The sequence below is a fragment of the Bombina bombina genome, chromosome 11, assembly GCF_027579735.1.
Source record: "Bombina bombina isolate aBomBom1 chromosome 11, aBomBom1.pri, whole genome shotgun sequence".
Classification (NCBI taxonomy): domain Eukaryota; kingdom Metazoa; phylum Chordata; class Amphibia; order Anura; family Bombinatoridae; genus Bombina; species Bombina bombina.
Window position 1 is genome coordinate 56,922,795 of NC_069509.1, and position 24,763 is coordinate 56,947,557.

Below are 24,763 nucleotides of genomic sequence, written 5' to 3' on the forward strand. Positions count from 1 at the left end.
TTGGTGTGCAATACTTTTAAGGCTTTAAGACACTGTGGTGAAATTTTGGTGAATTTTGAACAATTCCTTCATACTTTTTCGCAATTGCAGTAATAAAGTGTGTTCAGTTTAAAATTTAAAGTGACAGTAGCGGTTTTATTTTAAAACGTTTTTTGTACTTTGTTATCAAGTTTATGTCTGTTTAACATGTCTGAACTGCCAGATAGACTGTGTTCTGAATGTGGGGAAGCCAAGGTCCCTTCTCATTTAAATAGATGTGATTTATAATGACACAAAATTTAGAGAAAATGATGCCCAAGATGATTCCTCAAGTGAGGGGAGTAAGCATGGTACTGCATCATCCCCTCCTTCGTCTACACCAGTCTTGCCCACACAAGAGGCCCCTAGTACATCTAGCGCGCCAATACTCCTTACTATGCAACAATTAACGGCTGTAATGGATAATTCTATCAAAAACATTTTAGCCAAAATGCCCACTTATCAGCGAAAGCGCGACTGCTCTGTTTTAGAAAATACTGAAGAGCATGAGGACGCTGATGATATTGTTTCTGAAGGGCCCCTACACCAGTCTGAGGGGGCCAGGGAGGTTTTGTCTGAGGGAGAAATTTCAGATTCAGGGAAAATTTCTCAACAAGCTGAACCTGATGTGATTACATTTAAATTTAAGTTGGAACATCTCCGCGCTCTGCTTAAGGAGGTGTTATCCACTCTGGATGATTGTGAGAATTTGGTCATCCCAGAGAAACTATGTAAAATGGACAAGTTCCTAGAGGTCCCGGGGCCCCCCCGAAGCTTTTCCTATACCCAAGCGGGTGGCGGACATTGTAAATAAAGAATGGGAAAGGCCCGGTATACCTTTCGTCCCTCCCCCCATATTTAAAAAATTGTTTCCTATGGTCGACCCCAGAAAGGACTTATGGCAGACAGTCCCCAAGGTCGAGGGGGCGGTTTCTACTCTAAACAAACGCACCACTATACCCATAGAAGATAGTTGTGCTTTCAAAGATCCTATGGATAAAAAATTAGAAGGTTTGCTTAAAAAGATGTTTGTTCAGCAAGGTTACCTTCTACATCCAATTTCATGCATTGTCCCTGTCACTACAGCCGCGTGTTTCTGGTTCGATGAGCTAGAAAAGGCGATCACTAGTAATTCTCCTTCTTATGAGGAGATTATGGACAGAATCCGTGCTCTCAAATTGGCTAATTCTTTCACCCTAGACGCCACTTTGCAATTGGCTAGGTTAGCGGCGAAAAATTCTGGGTTTGCTATTGTGGCGCGCAGAGCGCTTTGGTTAAAATCTTGGTCAGCGGATGCGTCTTCCAAGAACAAATTGCTTAACATTCCTTTCAAGGGGAAAGCGCTGTTTGGTCCTGACTTGAAAGAGATTATCTCTGATATCACTGGGGGCAAGGGCCACGCCCTTCCTCAGGATAGGTCTTTCAAGGCCAAAAATAAACCTAATTTTCGTCCCTTTCGTAGAAACGGACCAGCCCCAAGTGCTACGTCCTCTAAGCAAGAGGGTAATACTTCTCAAGCCAAGCCAGCCTGGAGACCAATGGAAGGCTGGAACAAGGGAAAGCAGGCCAAGAAACCTGCCACTGCTACCAAGACAGCATGAGATGTTGGCCCCCGATCCGGGACCGGATCTGGTGGGGGGCAGACTCTCTCTCTTCGCTCAGGCTTGGGCAAGAGATGTTCTGGATCCTTGGGCGCTAGAAATAGTCTCCCAAGGTTATCTTCTGGAATTCAAAGGGCTTCCCCCAAGGGGGAGGTTCCACAGGTCTCAATTGTCTTCAGACCACATAAAAAAACAGGCATTCTTACATTGTGTAGAAGACCTGTTAAAAATGGGAGTGATTCATCCTGTTCCATTAGGAGAACAAGGGATGGGGTTCTACTCCAATCTGTTCGTAGTTCCCAAAAAAGAGGGAACGTTCAGACCAATCTTAGATCTCAAGATCCTAAACAAGTTTCTCAAGGTTCCATCGTTCAAAATGGAAACCATTCGAACAATTCTTCCTTCCATCCAGGAAGGTCAATTCATGACCACGGTGGATTTAAAGGATGCGTATCTACATATTCCTATCCACAAGGAACATCATCGGTTCCTAAGGTTCGCATTCCTGGACAAGCATTACCAGTTCGTGGCACTTCCGTTCGGATTAGCCACTGCTCCAAGGATTTTCACAAAGGTACTAGGGTCCCTTCTAGCGGTGCTAAGACCAAGGGGCATTGCAGTAGTACCTTACTTGGACGACATTCTGATTCAAGCGTCGTCCCTTCCTCTAGCAAAGGCTCACACGGACATTGTCCTGGCCTTTCTCAGATCTCACGGATGGAAAGTGAACGTAGAAAAGAGTTCTCTATCTCCGTCAACGAGGGTTCCCTTCTTGGGAACAATAATAGACTCCTTAGAAATGAGGATTTTTCTGACAGAGGCCAGAAAAACAAAACTTCTAAACTCTTGTCAAATACTTCATTCCGTTCCTCTTCCTTCCATAGCGCAGTGCATGGAAGTAATAGGTTTGATGGTAGCGGCAATGGACATAGTTCCTTTTGCGCGCATTCATCTAAGACCATTACAACTGTGCATGCTCAGTCAGTGGAATGGGGACTATACAGACTTGTCTCCGACGATACAAGTAAATCAGAGGACCAGAGATTCACTCCGTTGGTGGCTGTCCCTGGACAACCTGTCACAGGGGATGAGCTTCCGCAGACCAGAGTGGGTCATTGTCACGACCGACGCCAGTCTGATGGGCTGGGGCGCGGTCTGGGGACCCCTGAAAGCTCAGGGTCTTTGGTCTCGGGAAGAATCTCTTCTACCGATCATTCAATGGGCGGAGACTCACTCCTGCCACTTGTCTGCAATCCACATCCCAGGAGTGGAAAATTGGGAAGCGGATTTTCTGAGTCGTCAGACATTACATCCGGGGGAGTGGGAACTCCATCCGGAAATCTTTGCCCACATTACTCAACTGTGGGGCATTCCAGACATGGATCTGATGGCCTCTCGTCAGAACTTCAAGGTTCCTTGCTACGGGTCCAGATCCAGGGATCCCAAGGCGACTCTAGTAGATGCACTAGTAGCACCTTGGACCTTCAAACTAGCTTATGTATTCCCGCCGTTTCCTCTCATCCCCAGGCTGGTAGCCAGGATCAATCAGGAGAGGGCATCAGTGATCTTGATAGCTCCTGCGTGGCCACGCAGGACTTGGTATGCAGACCTGGTGAATATGTCATCGGCTCCACCATGGAAGCTACCTTTGAGACGAGACCTTCTTGTTCAAGGTCCGTTCGAACATCCGAATCTGGTCTCACTCCAACTGACTGCTTGGAGATTGAACGCTTGATCTTATCAAAGCGAGGGTTCTCAGATTCTGTTATTGATACTCTTGTTCAGGCCAGAAAGCCTGTAACTAGAAAAATTTACCACAAAATATGGAAAAAATATATCTGTTGGTGTGAATCTAAAGGATTCCCTTGGGACAAGGTAAAAATTCCTAAGATTCTATCCTTTCTTCAAGAAGGATTGGAGAAAGGATTATCTGCAAGTTCCTTGAAGGGACAGATTTCTGCCTTGTCTGTGTTACTTCACAAAAAGCTGGCAGCTGTGCCAGATGTTCAAGCCTTTGTTCAGGCTCTGGTTAGAATCAAGCCTGTTTACAAACCTTTGACTCCTCCTTGGAGTCTCAATTTAGTTCTTTCAGTTCTTCAGGGGGTTCCGTTTGAACCCTTACATTCCGTTGATATTAAGTTATTATCTTGGAAAGTTTTGTTTTTGGTTGCAATTTCTTCTGCTAGAAGAGTTTCAGAATTATCTGCTCTGCAGTGTTCTCCTCCTTATCTGGTGTTCCATGCAGATAAGGTGGTTTTACGTACTAAACCTGGTTTTCTTCCGAAAGTTGTTTCTAACAAAAACATTAACCAGGAGATAGTCGTGCCTTCTTTGTGTCCGAATCCAGTTTCAAAGAAGGAACGTTTGTTGCACAATTTGGATGTTGTTCGCGCTCTAAAATTCTATTTAGATGCTACAAAGGATTTTAGACAAACATCTTCCTTGTTTGTTGTTTATTCTGGTAAAAGGAGAGGTCAAAAAGCAACTTCTACCTCTCTCTCTTTTTGGATTAAAAGCATCATCAGATTGGCTTATGAGACTGCCGGACGGCAGCCTCCTGAAAGAATCACAGCTCATTCCACTAGGGCTGTGGCTTCCACATGGGCCTTCAAGAACGAGGCTTCTGTTGATCAGATATGTAAGGCAGCGACTTGGTCTTCACTGCACACTTTTTTACCAAATTTTACAAGTTTGATACTTTTGCTTCTTCTGAGGCTATTTTTGGGAGAAAGGTTTTGCAAGCCGTGGTGCCTTCCATTTAGGTGACCTGATTTGCTCCCTCCCTTCATCCGTGTCCTAAAGCTTTGGTATTGGTTCCCACAAGTAAGGATGACGCCGTGGACCGGACACACCTATGTTGGAGAAAACAGAATTTATGTTTACCTGATAAATTACTTTCTCCAACGGTGTGTCCGGTCCACGGCCCGCCCTGGTTTTTTAATCAGGTCTGATAATTTATTTTCTTTAACTACAGTCACCACGGTATCATATGATTTCTCCTATGCAAATATTCCTCCTTTACGTCGGTCGAATGACTGGGGAAGGCGGAGCCTAGGAGGGATCATGTGACCAGCTTTGCTGGGCTCTTTGCCATTTCCTGTTGGGGAAGAGAATATCCCACAAGTAAGGATGACGCCGTGGACCGGACACACCGTTGGAGAAAGTAATTTATCAGGTAAACATAAATTCTGTTTTTTTAAGACGGCATAGTTTTTGGTATAAACCTCAGGCACCTCTATACCCTTGTGTTATCTTCTTCTTTTTCCATTTTCCTTCGGCCTGGGGATTATGGGTAAGGTAAGTGACAGTTAACAGCTCTGCTGGGGTGCTCTTTGCCTCCTCCTGCTGGCCAGGAGTGAATATCCCACCAGTAATTGGAATTAATTTGTGGAAAGAAATGTCATAAATTTTGTTCCTTTCCTAAGGTATGGTAAGTCCACGGCATCATCAATTACTGTTGGGAATATCACTCCTGGCCAGCAGGAGGAGGCAAAGAGCACCACAGCCAAGTTGTTAAAGAGACAGTCTAGTCTAAACAAAACTTTCATGATTCAGATAGGGCATGTAATTTTAAACAATTTTTTAATTTACTTTCATCACCAATTTTTCTTTGTTCTCTTGGTATTCTTAGTTGAAAGCTTAACCTAGGAGGTTCATATGCTAATTTCTTAGACCTTGAAGGCCGCCTCTTAAGAATGCATTTTAACAGGTTTTTCTCCACTAGAGGGTGTTAGTTCATATTTTTCATATAGATAACACTGTGCTCGTGCATGTGAAGTTACCTGGGAGCCATCACTGATTGGCTAAACTGCAATTCTGTCAAAAGAACTGAAATAAAGGGGCAGTCTGCAGAGGCTTAGATACAAGATAATCACAGAGGTAAAAAATATATAAATATAACTGTGTTGGTTATGCAGAACTAGGGAATGGGTAAAAAATGGATTATCTATCTTTTAAAACAATAACAATTCTGGTGTAGACTGTCCCTTTAAGTATCGCTCCCCTTTCCACAAACCCCAGTCATTCTCTTTGCCTCTGTTCATGGAAGAGGCAAAGTTTTTGGTGTCTGAAGATTCTTAACTACAAGCAAGATTTTGTTTTTTTGAAAGCCAGAGTAGGTTTTCTCTGATCTTTCCTTTGTTTCAAGGATTGGGTCTAACCGTAGTCCACGTTAATCTCTTCAGTAGAGTAGTGGTGGTTTTAAAGCAGTTAGGAACTTGTAAGGTGGGCCTTGCTGCTTTTCCCTAACATATTTGCTGCCCTAGTATAGAAAGCCAGATTAGGTCTTTCTTCCTTCCACGCTGTGTGAGCTGTCCTCCTGCCGGACGGCTATATTGCAGGTAAGTGCTGGGGAAAGGCTGGCACTGAAGCTGCATGGGACTGTAAGGATATTAGCAGGCAGTGTGCAGGCACTTTAATACAGGTTAATTCCTTGTTGCTTATGTGACAGAGAGACAGTGTTTAACCTCTTAGAGGGGTTAACTTTATGGGCTTATTTATTATTAACAAGATTCTCATTGATCCAGATCAGGAGAAAATGTATGTGTGATTTGGGCAGCACTAAAGAATATGTGTATTCAGAGCCAAATACGTTTTTGCACTGACTCGGCTCCTTAGGCTGTGAATTGTACTCAGCCGGAGCGGTTTAATTTTTAGTCAGAGCGGCTGGATGCTGAATGCGCGCACTTTTGTGGCGCAGTATTAGTTTGAGGCAGATAATGTGACTTTCTCTGACGATATCGACAGAGTTTTTGGAGCTCCATTAAGTGAGCAGTTTTTCTTGGTGATTTCCGGAGGGCAGGTAGGAGTACCACAGCCTGTTGAGGTGTAGAGGTTTTTTTGGGGGCTTGTTTTTTTCCGGAGCATTATATTGCTGTGATTTTTTTTTTTTTTTTTTTTTTTTTTTTTTTCTGCAATGTCAGTTGTTGAATTGGAGCAGGAGGCTGCTCCTTTAAACTCTTGTTTATTATGTTTAGAGCCCCAAATTGTTGCCCCCATGCAATTTTGTTCCTCATGTGTTAAAAAGACTTTAAAGTTTAAAGATAGACTTTTTAATGAACCTAATGTCTCTCAGGAGGATGCTGTCCGGGCTGTGCCACAGCTTTTTCCTCAAATGTCCCAAGCCTCTTTGGCGTCACATTCAGTACCCTGCAGTTCCTCTCAGGCTCCTGGCGGAGTGTATTTGCCTACAGATATTGCTGCGCATGTATCTTCTGCGGTATCGGCAGCATTATCTGCTTTTACAATATTAAAGGGAAAACGCAAGAGGAAATTTAAAGAGTCAGAAAGTAAGGTTTCTGTTCCATTATCTGTTACTCAGGTTGCCCTTCCTCATGAGTCTGAGGAAGAGGATACGTCAATAGCCTCTGAGGGTGAGATCTCAGATTCGGACAGTTTAATTCCTTCATCTGATGCTGAAGTGGTATCCTTCAGAATTAAGCTTAAACATCTCCTTGTCCTGTTAAAGGAGGTTTTGACTACCCTGGACGACTCCGATAACCCTTTCTCTGTCAACCCTAGGAAAGCTAGTAAACTCAATAAATACTTTGATGTTCCTTCCTCTGTGGTGGTGTTTCCTGTACCAGATCATGCTACGGAATCTATTGCACAGGAATGGGAGAGACCTGGGATTCCTTTTTCCCCATCTCCTGTCTTTAAAAAGATGTTTCCTGTTGCCGACTCTATTAAGGAGTCGTGGCAAATAGTGCCTAAAGTAGAATGGGCCATTTCTACTCTGGCTAAGAGAACTACTATTGGAATAAGGGGAAGCAATCAAAGAAAGTCTGCCCCCAATCAAAGAAAGTCTGCCCCCACTTGATCCGCTCCCGGATCTTGGGCAAACCCTTTATGCTGATTTAGAGTCAGAGCAGCTGACTCTAAATCAGCATAAAGGGTTTTCCCCAGATCCGGGAGCGGATCAAGTGGGGGCAGACTTTCTCATTTTTACCAAGCATGGGTACTAGATGTCCCAGATCCCTGGGCTGTGGACATAGTATCTCAGGGTTACAAACTGGAATTAGACATTTCCTCCCAGGGGCAGGTTCCACCTCTCAAGGTTATCTGCAGACCAGATAAGAGAGGCGTTCTTGAAATGTGCGCAAGATCTCTTCTCCCTGGGAGTAACGGTTCCAGTCCAGAAACAGGAACAAGGTTTCTATTCCAATCTGTTTGTGGTTCCAAAAAAAGAGGGAACTTTCCGTCCTATTTTAGACCTGAAGTGTCTAAACAGCTTTCTCAGAGTACCGTCCTTCAAGATGGAGACAATTCGTTCCTTCCTTTAGTTCAAGAGGGTCAGTTCATGATGACCATAGACCTGAAGGATGCGTATCTTCATGTTCCTATTCACAAGGATCATCAAAAGTTTCTGAGATTTGCCTTTTTCGACAAACACTTTCAGTTTGTGGCTCTTCCGTTTTGCCTTTCCACAGCTCCCAGAATTTTCTCAAAGGTCCTGGGGGCTCTCTTGGCCGTGGTCAGGGCTCGGGGGAATTGCAGTAGCGCCATACCTGGATGACATCTTGGTTCAGACGCCATATTTTAAACAAGCAAACGCTCATACAGAGATCTTGTTGTCTTTTCTACGTTTCCACGGATGGAAAGTGAATCTGGAGAAGAGTTCCCTTGTTCCAGCTACAAGGGTAGTTTTCTTAGGGACTATAATAGATTCCCTTTCAATGGAAATATTTTTGACGGTGGTCAGAAAAGCCAAAATTCTTACGTCTTGCCTCTCTCTCCAGTCTACTGTTTGGCCATCAGTAGCTCAATGTATGGAGGTAATTGATCTGATGGTGGCTTCCATGGACATCATTCCCTTTTGCTCGATTCCATTTGAGAGCTTTGCAGTTATGCATGTTCAGTCAATGGAACGGAGACCATGCAGATCTGTCTCAAAAGATAGATCTAGATCAGTTGACAAGAGACTCCCTCCCGTGGTGGCTTTCTCAGGAAAATCTGTCTCTGGGCACATGCTTTCGGAGACCTTTCTGGGTGATTGTGACCACGGATGCCAGCCTGATGGGCTGGGGAGCAGTCTGGAACTCATTAAAGGCGCAGGGCCTCAGTTGTCCTTAGCCCAGTTTATCAGGTTTCAGTCAGACAACATAACCTCAGTGGCTTACATCAATCACCAGGGAGGAACTCTGAGTTCCTTAGCCATGATGGAGGTGGCTCGGATTATTCAGTGGGTGGAAGCTCACAATTGTTGTCTATCTGCCATCCACATTCCAGGAGTGGACAAATGGGAAGCAGATTTTCTGAGCAGACAGACTTTTCATCCCAGGGAGTGGGAACTCCATCCCGAGGTGTTCTTCAGTTTAACCCTCAGATGGGGGTGCCGGAGCTGGATCTGATGGCGTCTCTGCAGAATGCCAAACTTTCAAGGTACGGTTCAAGGTTAAGGGATCCACAGGCCGTTCTGATTGATGCTCTGGCGGTCCCTTGGGACTTCAGGCTGGCATACCTGTTTCCTCCATTTGCTCTCCTTCCGCGAGTCATTGCTCGTATCAAACAGGAGAGAGAGTCATTGATTTTAATAGTCCATGCGTGGCCTTGCAGGATCTGGTATGCGGACCTTGTTTAGATGTCGTCTCTCCCACCTTGGAGACTGCCTCTGAGGAAGGCCCTTCTACTTCAGGGTCCCTTCCTTCATCCAAATCTCGTTTGTCTGAAGCTGACTGCTTGGAGATTGAACGCTTAGTTCTGGCTAAGCGTGTTTTCTTCCGAGCCGGTCATTGAGACCATGATTCAGGATCCCAAGCCTGTTAATAGAAAGATTTACCATATGATATGGCGTAAATAACTTTATTTGTGTGAATCCAAGGACTACTCTTGGAGTAGGGTCAGGATTTCTAGGATTTTGTCCTTTCTCCAGGAAGGTCTGGAAAAAGGTTGGTCAGATTTCTACTCTAGTTTTGCTACATAAGCGTTTGGCGTATGTACCAGATGTGCAATCCTTTTGTCAGGCCTTGGTCAGAATCAGGCCTGTGTTTAAGTCAGTTGCTCCTCCTTGGAGCCTTAATCTTGTTCTTAAGGTTTTGCAGCAGGCTCCGTTTGAGCCAATGCATTCCATAGATATTAAGTTATTTTGGAAGGTTTTGATTCTTATTGCTATCTCTTCTGCTCTGAGAATTTCGGAACTCTCCGCTTTGCAGTGTGATTCCCCTTATCTTATCATTCATGCCGATAAGGTGGTCCTTCGTACTAAGTTTGGTTTCCTTCCTAAAGTTGTTTCGGATAGAAATATTAATCAGGACATTGTTGTGCTAATCCTCCTTCTCATAAGGAACGGTTGTTGCACAACTTGGATGTTGTGCAAGCTCTAAAATTCTACCTACAGACGACTAAGGATTTTCGCCAGTCTTCTGCCCTGTTTGTTTGTTTCTCTGAGAAACGTAAAGGTCAGAAAGCTACTGCTATTTCTCTTTATTTCTGGTTGACAAGTATAATTGAAAATTATAGCTCATTCCACTAGGGCTGTCTCTCTTCTTCCTGGGCTTTCAAAAATGAAGTTTCTATGGAACAGATTTGTAAGGCTGCAACTTGGTCTTCTCTGCATACTTGTTAAAAGAAAAATAATCAAAATTTGATACCTTTGCCTCGGCTGAGGCCTCTTTTGGGAGAAAGGTTGTTTAAGTGGTGGTGCCTTTTGTTTAGGTTACCTATCTTGACCCTCCCTAATCATCTGTGTCCTCTAGCTTGGTTATTGGTTCCCAACAGTAATTGAGGACGCGGTGGACTCACTATATCTTAGGAAAGAAAACAAAATTTATGCTTACCTGATACATTTTTTTCTTTCTGGATATGGTGAGTCCACGGCCCCGTCCTTTATCTTAAGACAGTTATTTTTAACTAAAACCTCAGGCACCTCTACACCTTGTGTTACTCCTTTTTTCTCCATTTGCCTTCGGTTGAATGACTGGGGTTTGTGGGAAGGCGAGTGATACTTAACAGCTTGGCTGCGGTGCTCTTTGCCTCCTCCTGCTGGCCAGGAGTGATATTCCCAACAGTAATTGATGATGCCGTGGACTCACTATATCCGGAAAGAAAGAAATTTATCAGGTTATCATAAATTTTGTTTTTTCTTAAGACATAAAGATTTTTTTATAGTATTTTTTATGAATATTCATTGTTCAGCTACAAAGCCATATAATGTGTCATTGTAAATATAAAAATCTGTTTTTAAACATTGTGTAAAAAGATAAGTTGTGTACAGGTATTTTAGCAATTTTAAATCTTGTCATTTTTTTTTTAATTTTATTCTTTTTTTTACAATGTTCTCTAAACTGTTTACAAATGTGGTTGATTGCAGCAGATGCTATGTGGTTTTTGTATAGCATGCAATGTTTCATTTTTGTCAAACTGTTCTCTTAAATGATGAACTTAGTGGTTTTGATTCAGAAGCAGCAGATTCATTTAGTTAATAGACATAGTGCAGACACATACAAATCTTTTTGTCCGACATTCATTTGGTTGAAGTTTGTTTAATTCTCTCTTTCCTAAGGGGAGCAATTTCAGAGGAGAAGCTGAAAAGCACAATTAGCATAAATGTAATGTAATGGCTACTGCTAAAGCTACAAACCAGCAGCAGCACTTAGTTTTTTTATGAAGTTGGGACTGTCCAATAACAAAAGTAAAATCTACATAATTATTGGCTAACATCCGAATGCACATAACTTGTCATTAAAATCTTTTTATTGATTCTTTTTTGTACATTTTTGTTATTGCAGGTGGATGCAGGCACTGAAATCATCTAGTACAAACTTCCAGATGCAGCCTGGAAAGATTGAGTCTCTCAAGGAGGAGGCTGACGAAGCTCATAACAGGGTGGAACAATGCAAGGTGAGTTTTGGCCTCACAATTGGGGCTCAAGGGAAATCACTACTGCCCCCCCAAAAATTAATGTATTGTCATAGTATACCTTTTTGGATGGTACGTACACAGTGGGACTCAAGTCCCTCCACTACCACTAGAAATAATTTTATATGCTTATATGAGTGCATGGTACCGATTGCTGAACCAACAGAGGGAGCTGATTGGGCTATGCAAGGAGCATATCTGCCAGTCGTTGCCGCGACTACTTCCATGTGGTGCAGATTAAACGTTTAATAAAGGGCACTAGGCATCCATTTCTAATAGCATTTGGCATTGCAGAATGCCTTGTGATAGTGTACTAGTTCTTTCCAGCCACTGCATTCTGTTGACTTGTATGTCCATTTAAAGCACACTAGCAGTTCCTCCTGTACATTGCACAAACTGAAAATGAGAGCATTGTGCCAGTATTGTCACATCAGCCGATGTAGCTAGTGTACCAATATGTCTTATTTTTATTTTTGTTTCACCCATTTCATAGGACCAGCTCGCTGCTGATATGTACAACTTTGTTTCCAAAGAGGCAGATTATGGGCAGTACTTTGTTATGGTAAGTTTGATACCAGAGTCCATAGCATTTTAGGGGGATTTAGGCACTTCCTGTTTAGTTTTTTGCTGTAAAAACATATAGTGACACATGCCACAAATCACGTCATTGCTTTATCACTGTGTATGTTAAATGACCAATAAAAACAGTACAGTTGTATAATCAACAAATGCATAACAAAATGACAATTCAATAACACTATGAATTTCAAATGTCTAGTAGATTTGTTTTTTTATATATAAATTGAAAAGTTTTTTCCATTTTCCATGCTCCCGTGCATCATGTGACAGCCATCAGCCAATCCCAAATGCATATATGTATATACAGTATATATGTATATATGTATATACAGTAAACTTTTGCCCATGCACAGTAGTATCTAGTGCCTTAGTGTGCATTTAAAATTATTTGCACAATTTGATAGTTGTAAATTAGAAAGTTTTTTTTTTTTTTTTTAAATTGCATGCTCTATCTGAATCATGAAAGTTTAATTTTGACTTTAGTGTCAAACAGGCTACACTGTACAGCATGACTCGTGGGGCTTGTAATTTTAAAATATGTATTAAATAAATATATACGATGATGATGTTACTAGAGCAGAAACTTTATAGACAAAGGCGGTAGGCATATTGATTACACATAGATTACAGCACGTGAGAACCATTATTGCATATATAAGGAATGAGCCGTTAACCATTTACTGGACTGTATACTCACATTGTTTGTGTTTTTTGTCTTTAGCTGTTAGAAGCCCAAGCAGATTACCATAGAAAAGCACTATCTGTCTTAGAAAAGGCGTTGCCAGAAATCCAAGCCCAGCAAGGTAACATTCCATCCTCTCCTGCTTCTCCCAGTCTCAGCTGCTGATAACTGTGCGTGTGTGATTATGATGCTCGATCTGCTCGTACCTTTAAAACGCCCATTCTTTGTATTGATCTTTATTTATTGGGATTTAAAACTCAGTGTTCCTTTGTCTTTGTTGCCGTCTCCCCCACATCTTTTTGTCTCTCTTTTGTGTATATTTTATTTTTAATTGTCCATTTTAAGATCTATTTTTGTAAATGTATTGGTCTGTGGATTTGATTTTCTTACTTTCCTGTTCGCACCAAATGACCTGACCTGTTTCTATATAATACTTTTTTCCCATCTCTCCATACTGTTTACCTTTCTACTAAATTTCTGGATCTCTGTTAATTTCGGTCTTTTTATTATTTTCTCTTGCTATTTATCATCTCCCCATGATGACGAATACCATTTGCCTTCTGTTATCATCACCATTCATTCATCGTAACCCCTTACCCCTCTACCTTCACTATTCCATTCAGACAAGTGGACAGAGAAGCCGGCATTCGGCACTGCACTAGAAGAACACTTGAAGCGCAGTGGGCGGGAGATAGCGTTGCCTATTGAAGCCTGTGTAATGATGCTGCTAGAGACCGGTATGAAAGAGGAGGTAATCAAGAACTTGCTACTTGTAATAGAATTGTTTTATTGTTGTCAGAAAACAAATTTTACCTGATCATAGATCCTCACTATTCTTTTTTAGAATTCCATACATAATTTTACTTGGCATACTGCCGTATCCACATTGAGTCATGTGCACTATAAGTTACAACAGTGATCACGCTCTGCATTTCAAATACACATTTTACTCCAATTTAATGGTTTAATTTCTCACACTGCTATAAAACCATATTAATTCTAGTGGTTTCAAGGCTTAGGGTTGTTTCCCTAAAGCAGCGTAAATGGACATAAAAGTGCAAAAAGGAAATTCTTTAAAGTGTTAGTGCTTTATTATTACACATGTGTTTAACAACCCTCTGTAAAGGGTTAAACACTCTAGAGCCATAATGCACTACTGTGAGCTAGCTGAGCACATCTAGCGAGTCAATGAAGAAGCATACACGTGAAGCCACCAATCACTAGCTAGCTCCCAGTAATGCATTGCTGCTCCTGAGCCTACCTAGGTTTGCTTTTCAACAACAAAAAAGGAAATTTGATAATAGATGTAATTTTGTTTTTTAATTGTACACGATATCTAAACTACAACTAATAAAACTTGATCCACATTATTTAACTTTCAATCCTATTTTTTTTTTTTGTAGGGTTTATTCAGAATAGCAGCTGGAGCCTCCAAACTTAAAAAACTAAAAGCCGCACTGGACTGTTCTACCTCCCAGCTGGAGGAATTCTATTCAGACCCACATGCCGTGGCAGGTAACGGGGGAATGTGCAGTATCACTGGGTCTTTGTTTCCCCACTAGACTACTATGAAGTAGTCGCTATATACTTTGCCTGTTTAATGTTTGTTACTATTGTCTCCTGCACATAAAGGCATTTTGTCTTCACTTGTTTTCTCTAAAGCAAAGCAATGGTAACAATTTTGTTCATGCTATATAGTTTTATTATTATTTTTTATTATTATTAAAATACTAATTAAAGGGACGCAAAACCTTTAGAATGGCAGAATAAAAAAAGCTCATTTCATGATCTGTAAAAAAAATAGTAATAATTGAATATTTTTTTAAATCAACCCCCATTTACTCTCATTTACCTTAAACTTCTTCCGCTCGACACATCAGCCATTTTTTTTTTTTTTTTTTTGTGTGATTTCTATTTCTTCCTACAGACTTTAGGTGTGCGCTCACGCTGCCCTCTACTGGACATTTGTATTGAAGGCAGCTTGAGTGTGCACCATCAGTCTGATGTGAGTGTTTAAGCTTCTGTACAGCTTTACTTCTGAAAGGGCAGAGAAACCGGTTGCTGAGTGAGAAGGAGACCTCCTAAGGTTATTGAGGGTAAAGGGGAGGTGATTTCATAAAATATTCCATTAACATAAGTTTTATTTTGTTTACAGATCATGAAGGGTTAATATTTAAGCTTTTTATTCTGCCGTTTTAAAGAAACTGGTTTTGTGTCCCTTTCATTTTTAATGTACATCCTAGAGAGTCGAGAGGCGCGGTCATGTGATTATCACATAGACTTAAAGGTACATTAAACACCAAATTAATTTCATGCACCTCTCTTTAATCATGGGTGCTGCCATATTGGAACCTAAGTTACACTGCAGGTATCTGAAGGAGAGCTGCTGCACCATACAAACAGATCAGCACTGGAATGTAGTAAAAGATAGATCTCAATATGGCCGCACTCATGACTAGAGAGAGGCGGGGAATAACCTTTATACTTTGCTTATAACATGATATACTTGGTGTTTAATGTCTCTTTAAGGATGTGATATGCTAGAATAGCTAATATAGCATACATGGGGAGGATTCTGTTTAACCTTTGGACTTCCAAAGTGGTCTGCAGTTCAATGCTGCATAACGTTTCCTTAGAGACTAGAGGTTAACAAGAGAGTGGAATTAGTTAAAAATGTATTGTACTGTTTTTTTTTTTCATATAAAAAGCACCATTTAATTGCCAGTAGGGTGCAGCGATGTCGAAATGAGGTCATAAGAGGGAGCCCTCCTTCCACTCTTATTCCTTATCCCCCCTTTTTTTTCCGCTCTTCACTAATGTGCCCTGTGACATGGACGGATTATAATGCGAAGTGCGGGCTTCCTATTTCTATTATTGCACGTAGAATATGTTATAAACTTGTTTAGTGAGTCTAGCTATGTTGTTTATCATAAAACTGTTCTTTTTCCTCATTGTATCGAAATGGTTCGCAGTTCCTTGTTTTGATTTGTCTTTTAGAGTGCTCTGTATGTTTTTGACTATACTGTAATACAAAATGTAATCAATATATAAGTAAGAAATACAAATGATAAAAACTGTGTAGCTACAAATTGTGGCTAATATGGCAGTAGCCTGTATCTTATTACCACTCATTGGCTGATGAAGATCATTTAAAGGGACATGAAACAAAAAAATTTTTTGTAATTTAGGCAGAGCATACAATTTAAAAAAAAAAGTTTTTGATCTGCTGCTATAATCGCATTTTACTTCGTTCTCGTGGTATTCTTTACTTAAAGAGATATCTAGATAGGTAGCGTGCACTTTACTGGAGCAGCACATGACAGGAAACATCTGCTGCCACCAACTGTCCTTGCAAATGTATGACAGTTATAAAACTGCTGCCATATATTATTCCATCCATGTGCTCGCTCCTACACCTTCCTACCTTCTTTTTAACAAAGGATCCCAAGAGAACAGTCAATTTGATAATAAAAGGAAATTGGAAAGTAGTTTTTTTTTAAATCTTTTTTTTTTTTTTTTTTTGTGTCCCTTGAACAGTTCTATTGGTGTAGTGGAACATGCCTTACATGAAAACACTGGTTTATTTAAATAAACAACTGACATTGAAAAATAATGTTGGAATACTCTCTTTTTTTTATTTTTTTTTATTTTATTTTAGATAACTATAAGAATGGTGTCCCTTTAATTCCACATTAAATAGAATTGAGAATATTCTTCTGAATTTGAACATCAGGATAGACCCCAAAGTTACTGCCCCTTTTAAAAGAGTAACTTCCAGGACCTTCCATTACACTTTAGAGCAGACGTGTGCATTCAGCAATTTTGTTCACTGCAGAAGGTGACAGGCGCTTTCTGCTTTTTTCGGAACCAGATTTATTTTTGTAACAGTGCTACACACTAAGATATGTGCAAATCCAGAACTTAGTGTGTTGCACCTTCACAAGAAGAAATCCGCCTCCAAAAAGAGCCAAATTCTGCGTGCGCCCACCACCTTCCGCTTTTAGCAGTGAACAAAACCTACCGAATGCACATTTGCTCTAAAGTGTAATGGAATATCCTGGAAGGTTACTCTTTTAAAGGGACTGTAAAGACCTTTAGATTGTAATATAAAATGTTTAGTTATATATAGTAATATACTTTAATTTATTTTGCCCTTTTTATTCTAATTTAGCTCTGAAAATTATGGCTTTTCTAATTATTAGAGCTGGAAATTTGTCCCTTACTGGTTTTAACAACTGCAAAACAGTTCACTTTATACTTCCATAATATTCGTCACTAGCCTTGTTGTCTATAGACACAACCCCCGATTGGCTCCTCCAAATAAGGCAAATGGAATTTGGCTATTGATAGACAATTATAGCAAACAAGGATGTGTTATTCTATAACAAGGCAACAAAAATGTCTTGCAGTTCGTTGTTTGCTGTCCCTTAAAGTTAGACAATCTTGCTCAATAGCTACAGCCAATAACTCGGTTTAGTTTTTTTGGTCTAGGTATGTTTGTTTATACGATTTATCCGTTTCCTTGTTTAGAACAAGCCAAACTGAGAAAACCAAATGATATAGTTATAGATTGAACAACAACACTTCCATTTTTTTGTGCGCAGGAGCTCTGAAATCCTATCTGCGTGAACTGCCAGAACCGCTAATGACTTTTAACCTCTACGAAGAATGGATCCAGGCTGGCAAGTAAGGAGAATTGGATACAATGTTTGTTAGGTCATGTGTTTATATCGGGTAGAAATAATCTTTTGCAGGAACATGTAAGTTGCAGCCAATATGGCTATAGGGTTAAATATAGCAAAATACGGTTACGGCGTTAAATATATAACTTGTTATAGAGAAAACCCAAATGAAAGTGCCACGATTCAGACGGTGTATGCAATTAAAAACCAAAGTAAATAAAAAATGTTCCCAGAACTGGAAAGCAGTGTTTTCAATAATATTTGTAACAATGTTCTACATTGTTGCAAACACTTATGCTCTATAGTGTCTGATGAGTGAATGCTCCTGAGCTTTTTTTATACATTTATTAACTGAACAGTAGTGCACAACATATGTTTATCTATTGAGTGTCACTTCTAATTACCTATGAATGGTTGAAATTATATTTATTTTATTTGATGAAGTTGTCATTAAAACTAATTAGCAGACACAGGACACAGAAGTTATTGCCTTGACCTGATGGGTTTTGTTCTTTTCAGCATACCGGACCAGAGCCTGAAGCTGCAAGCCCTGTGGGTTGTGTGCCAGAAACTGCCCAAACCAAACCTGGAAAACTTCAAGTAAACGTTCACCCATCATTCTCATTTTACACTCACCCAAAAGATCAAAAACACCTAATGTCCCCGTGGTGTCTATGTCCCTCTCACTGTACACATGGTCCAATTGTACCTGTGGTCTCTATGTCCCTCTCACTGTACACATGGTCCAATTGTACCTGTGGTCTTTCTGTCCCTCTCACTGTACACATGGTCCAATTGTACCAGTGGTCTCTATGTCCCGCTCACTGTACACATGGTCTAATTGTACCAGTGGTCTCTATGTCCCGCTCACTGTACACATGGTCTAATTGTACCTGTGGTGTCTATGTCCCTCTCACTGTACACATGGTCTAATTGTACCAGTGGTCTCTATGTCCCTCTCACTGTACACATGGTCTAATTGTACCAGTGGTCTCTATGTCCCGCTCACTGTACACATGGTCTAATTGTACCAGTGGTCTCTATGTCCCGCTCACTGTACACATGGTCTAATTGTACCAGTGGTCTCTATGTCCCGCTCACTGTACACATGGTCTAATTGTACCAGTGGTCTCTATGTCCCGCTCACTGTACACATGGTCTAATTGTACCAGTGGTCTCTATGTCCCGCTCACTGTACACATGGTCTAATTGTACCAGTGGTCACTCTGTCCCGCTCACTGTACACATGGTCTAATTGTACCAGTGGTCTCTATGTCCCGCTCACTGTACACATGGTCTAATTGTACCAGTGGTCTCTATGTCCCGCTCACTGTACACATGGTCTAATTGTACCAGTGGTCTCTATGTCCCGCTCACTGTACACATGGTCTAATTGTACCAGTGGTCTCTATGTCCCGCTCACTGTACACATGGTCTAATTGTACCAGTGGTCTCTATGTCCCGCTCACTGTACACATGGTCTAATTGTACCAGTGGTCTCTATGTCCCGCTCACTGTACACATGGTCTAATTGTACCAGTGGTCTCTATGTCCCGCTCACTGTACACATGGTCTAATTGTACCAGTGGTCTCTATGTCCCGCTCACTGTACACATGGTCTAATTGTACCTGTGGTCTCTATGTCCCTCTCACTGTACACATGGTCCAATTGACCCTGTGGTCTCTATGTCCCGCTCACTGTACACATGCTCTAATTGTACCTGTGGTCTCTATGTCCCTCTCACTGTACACATGGTCCAATTGACCCTGTGGTCTCTATGTCCCTCTCACTGTACACATGGTCCAATTGTACCAGTGGTCTCTATGTCCCTCTCACTGTACACATGGTCCAATTGTACCAGTGGTCTCTCTGTCCCTCTCACTTTACACATGGTCTAATTGTACCAGTGGTCTCTATGTCCCTCTCACTGTACACATGGTCTAATTGTACCAGTGGTCTCTATGTCCCGCTCACTGTACACATGGTCTAATTGTACCAGTGGTCTCTATGTCCCGCTCACTGTACACATGGTCTAATTGTACCAGTGGTCTCTATGTCCCGCTCACTGTACACATGGTCTAATTGTACCAGTGGTCTCTATGTCCCGCTCACTGTACACATGGTCTAATTGTACCAGTGGTCCCTATGTCCCGCTCACTGTACACATGGTCTAATTGTACCAGTGGTCTCTATGTCCCGCTCACTGTACACATGGTCTAATTGTACCAGTGGTCTCTATGTCCCGCTCACTGTACACATGGTCTAATTGTACCAGTGGTCTCTATGTCCCGCTCACTGTACACATGGTCTAATTGTACCAGTGGTCTCTATGTCCCGCTCACTGTACACATGGTCTAATTGTACCAGTGGTCTCTATGTCCCGCTCACTGTACACATGGTCTAATTGTACCAGTGGTCTCTATGTCCCGCTCACTGTACACATGGTCTAATTGTACCAGTGGTCTCTATGTCCTGCTCACTGTACACATGGTCTAATTGTACCAGTGGTCTCTATGTCCCGCTCACTGTACACATGGTCTAATTGTACCAGTGGTCTCTATGTCCCTCTCACTGTACACATGGTCTAATTGTACCAGTGGTCTCTATGTCCCGCTCACTGTACACATGGTCTAATTGTACCTGTGGTCTCTATGTCCCTCTCACTGTACACATGGTCCAATTGACCCTGTGGTCTCTATGTCCCTCTCACTGTACACATGGTCTAATTGTACCTGTGGTCTCTATGTCCCGCTCACTGTACACATGGTCTAATTGTACCAGTGGTCTCTATGTCCCTCTCACTGTACACATGGTCTAATTGTACCAGTGGTCTCTATGTCCCGCTCACTGTACACATGCTCTAATTGTACCTGTGGTCTCTATGTCCCTCTCACTGTACACATGGTCCAATTGACCCTGTGGTCTCTATGTCCCTCTCACTGTACACATGGTCTAATTGTACCTGTGGTCTCTATGTCCCTCTCACTGTACACATGGTCTAATTGTACCAGTGGTCTCTATGTCCCTCTCACTGTACACATGGTATAATTGTACCTGTGGTCTCTATGTCCCTCTCACTGTACACATGGTCTAATTGTACCTGTGGTCTCTATGTCCCTCTCACTGTACACATGGTCTAATTGTACCAGTGGTCTCTATGTCCCTCTCACTGTACACATGGCCCAATTGTACCAGTGGTCTCTATGTCCCTCTCACTGTACACATGGTCTAATTGTACCAGTGGTCTCTATGTCCCTCTCACTGTACTCATGGTCTAATTGTACCTGTGGTCTCTATGTCCCTCTCACTGTACACATGGTCTAATTGTACCAGTGGTCTCTATGTCCCTCTCACTGTACACATGGTCTAATTGTACGAGTGGTCTCTATGTCCCTCTCACTGTACACATGGTCTAATTGTACCAGTGGTCTCTATGTCCCTCTCACTGTACTCATGGTCTAATTGTACCAGTGGTCTCTATGTCCCTCTCACAGTACACATGGTCTAATTGTACCAGTCGTCTCTATGTCCCTCTCACTGTACACATGGTCTAATTGTACCTGTGGTCTCTATGTCCCGCTCACTGTACACATGGTCTAATTGTACCTGTGGTCTCTATGTCCCTCTCACTGTACACATGGTCTAATTGTACCAGTGGTCTCTATGTCCCTCTCACTGTACACATGGTCTAATTGTACCAGTGGTCTCTATGTCCCTCTCACTGTACACATGGTCTAATTGTACCAGTGGTCTCTATGTCCCTCTCACTGTACACATGGTCTAATTGTACCTGTGGTCTTTATGTCCCTCTCACTGTACACATGGTCTAATTGTACCAGTGGTCTCTATGTCCCTCTCACTGTACACATGGCCCAATTGTACCTGTGGTCTCTATTTCCCTCTCACTGTACACATGGTCTAATTGTACCTGTGGTCTCTATGTCCCTCTCACTGTACACATGGCCCAATTGTACCTGTGGTCTCTATGTCCCTCTCACTGTACACATGGTCTAATTGTACCAGTGGTCTCTATGTCCCTCTCACTGTACACATGGCCCAATTGTACCTGTGGTCTCTATGTCCCTCTCACTGTACACATGGTCTAATTGTACCAGTGGTCTCTATGTCCCTCTCACTGTACACATGGTCTAATTGTACCTGTGGTCTCTATGTCCCGCTCACTGTACACATGGTCTAATTGTACCTGTGGTCTCTATGTCCCTCTCACTGTACACATGGTCTAATTGTACCAGTGGTCTCTATGTCCCTCTCACTGTACACATGGTCTAATTGTACCTGTGGTCTCTATGTCCCTCTCACTGTACACATGGTCTAATTGTACCTGTGGTCTCTATGTCCCTCTCACTGTACACATGGTCTAATTGTACCAGTGGTCTCTATGTCCCTCTCACTGTACACATGGTCTAATTGTACCTGTGGTCTCTATGTCCCTCTCACTGTACACATGGTCTAATTGTACCAGTGGTCTCTATGTCCCGCTCACTGTACACATGGTCTAATTGTACCAGTGGTCTCTATGTCCCTCTCACTGTACACATGGTCTAATTGTACCAGTGGTCTCTATGTCCCTCTCACTGTACACATGGTCTAATTGTACCAGTGGTCTCTATGTCCCTCTCACTGTACACATGGTCTAATTGTACCAGTGGTCTCTATGTCCCTCTCACTGTACACATGGTCTAATTGTACCAGTGGTCTCTATGTCCCTCTCACAGTACACATGGTCTAATTGTACCTGTGGTCTTTATGTCCCTCTCACTGTACACATGGTCTAATTGTACCAGTGGTCTCTATGTCCCGCACACTGTACACATGGTCTAATTGTACCAGTGGTCTCTATGTCCCTCTCTCTGTACTCATGGTCTAATTGTACCAGTGGTCTCTATGTCCCTCTCACTGTACACATGGTCTAATTGTACCAGTGGTCTCTATGTCCCTCTCACTGTACACATGGTCTAATTGTACCAGTCGTCTCTATGTCCCTCTCACTGTACACATGGTCTAATTGTACCAGTGGTCTCTCTGTCCCTCTCACTGTACACATGGTCTAATTGTACCAGTCGTCTCTATGTCCCTCTCACTGTACACATGGTCTAATTGTACCAGTGGTCTCTATGTCCCTCTCACTGTACACATGGTCTAATTGTACCAGTGGTCTCTATGTCCCTCTCACTGTACACATGGTCTAATTGTACCAGTGGTCTCTATGTCCCTCTCACTGTACTCATGGTCTAATTGTACCAGTGGTCTCTATGTCCCTCTCACTGTACACATGGTCTAATTGTACCAGTGGTCTCTATGTCCCTCTCACAGTACACATGGTCTAATTGTACCAGTGGTCTCTATGTCCCGCTCACTGTACACATGGTCTAATTGTACCTGTGGTCTCTCTGTCCCTCTCACTGTACACATGGTCTAATTGTACCAGTGGTCTCTATGTCCCTCTCACTGTATACATGGTCCAATTGACCCTGTGGTCTCTATGTCCCTCTCACTGTACACATGGTCTAATTGTACCAGTGGTCTCTTTGTCCCTCTCACTGTACACATGGTCTAATTGTACCAGTGGTCTCTATGTCCCTCTCACTGTACACATGGTCTAATTGTACCAGTGGTCTCTATGTCCCTCTCACTGTACACATGGTCTAATTGTACCAGTCGTCTCTATGTCCCTCTCACTATACACATGGTCTAATTGTACCTGTGGTCTCTATGTCCCTCTCACTGTACACATGGTCTAATTGTACCTGTGGTCTCTATGTCCCTCTCACTGTACACATGGTCCAATTGTACCAGTGGTCTCTCTGTCCCTCTCACTGTACACATGGTCCAATTGTACCAGTGGTCTCTATGTCCCTCTCACTGTACACATGGCCCAATTGTACCTGTGGTCTCTATGTCCCTCTCACTGTACACATGGTCTAATTGTACCAGTGGTGTCTATGTCCCTCTCACTGTACTCATGGTCCAATTGTCCCTGTGGTCTCTATGTCCCTTTCACTGTACACATGGTCTAATTGTACCTGTGGTCTCTATGTCCCTCTCACTGTACACGTGGTCCAATTGTACCAGTCGTCTCTATGTCCCTCTCACTGTACACATGGTCTAATTGTACCAGTCGTCTCTATGTCCCTCTCACTGTACACATGGTCTAATTGTACCAGTGGTCTCTATGTCCCTCTCACTGTACACATGGTCTAATTGTACCAGTGGTCTCTATGTCCCTCTCACTGTACACATGGTCTAATTGTACCAGTCGTCTCTATGTCCCTCTCACTGTACACATGGTCTAATTGTACCAGTCGTCTATGTCCCTCTCACTGTACACATGGTCCAATTGACCCTGTGGTCTCTATGTCCCTCTCACTGTACACATGGTCCAATTGTACCAGTGGTCTCTATGTCCCTCTCACTGTACACATGGTCCAATTGTACCAGTGGTCTCTATGTCCCTCTCACTGTACACATGGTCTAATTGTACCAGTGGTCTCTATGTCCCGCTCACTGTACACATGGTCTAATTGTACCTGTGGTCTCTATGTCCCGCTCACTGTACACATGGTCTAATTGTACCAGTGGTCTCTATGTCCCTCTCACTGTACACATGGTCTAATTGTACCAGTGGTCTCTATGTCCCTCTCACTGTACTCATGGTCCAATTGACCCTGTGGTCTCTATGTCCCTCTCACTGTACACATGGTCTAATTGTACCAGTGGTCTCTATGTCCCTCTCACTGTACACATGGTCCAATAGTACCAGTGTTCTCTATGTCCCTCTCACTGTACACATGGTCCAATTGTACCTGTGGTCTCTATGTCCCTCTCACTGTACTCATGGTCCAATTGACCCTGTGGTCTCTATGTCCCTCTCACTTTACACATGGTCTAATTGTACCAGTTGTCCCTCTCACTGTACACATGGTCTAATTGTACCTGTGGTCTCTATGTCCCTCTCACTGTATACATGGTCCAATTGACCCTGTGGTCTCTATGTCCCTCTCACTTTACACATGGTCTAATTGTACCAGTCGTCTCTATGTCGCTCTCACTGTACACATGGTCTAATTGTACCAGTGGTCTCTATGTCCCTCTCACTGTACACATGGTCCAATTGTACCTGTGGTCTCTATGTCCCTCTCACTGTACACATGGTCCAATTGTACCTGTGGTCTCTATGTCCCTCTCACTGTACACATGGTCTAATTGTACCTGTGGTCTCTATGTCCCTCTCACTGTACACATGGTCTAATTGTACCTGTGGTCTCTATGTCCCTCTCACTGTACACATGGTCTAATTGTACCAGTGGTCTCTATGTCCCTCTCA

General features: G+C 42.4%; 1 protein-coding gene across 3 annotated transcripts in view; it reads left to right on the forward strand.

Annotated features, from left to right (window-relative positions):
- The window catches only part of ARHGAP17 (Rho GTPase activating protein 17), a 272,555-nt gene that overhangs the window by 209,629 nt on the left and 38,163 nt on the right, over positions 1-24,763 (forward strand). For all 3 annotated transcript variants that reach the window (XM_053695197.1, XM_053695198.1, XM_053695196.1), the window contains exons 7-13: positions 11,345-11,456; positions 11,968-12,036; positions 12,775-12,856; positions 13,359-13,486; positions 14,139-14,250; positions 17,340-17,421; positions 17,937-18,017. In XM_053695197.1, coding sequence (XP_053551172.1) covers positions 11,345-11,456; positions 11,968-12,036; positions 12,775-12,856; positions 13,359-13,486; positions 14,139-14,250; positions 17,340-17,421; positions 17,937-18,017 — 666 coding nt within the window. The remainder of the gene's footprint in view (positions 1-11,344; positions 11,457-11,967; positions 12,037-12,774; positions 12,857-13,358; positions 13,487-14,138; positions 14,251-17,339; positions 17,422-17,936; positions 18,018-24,763) is intronic.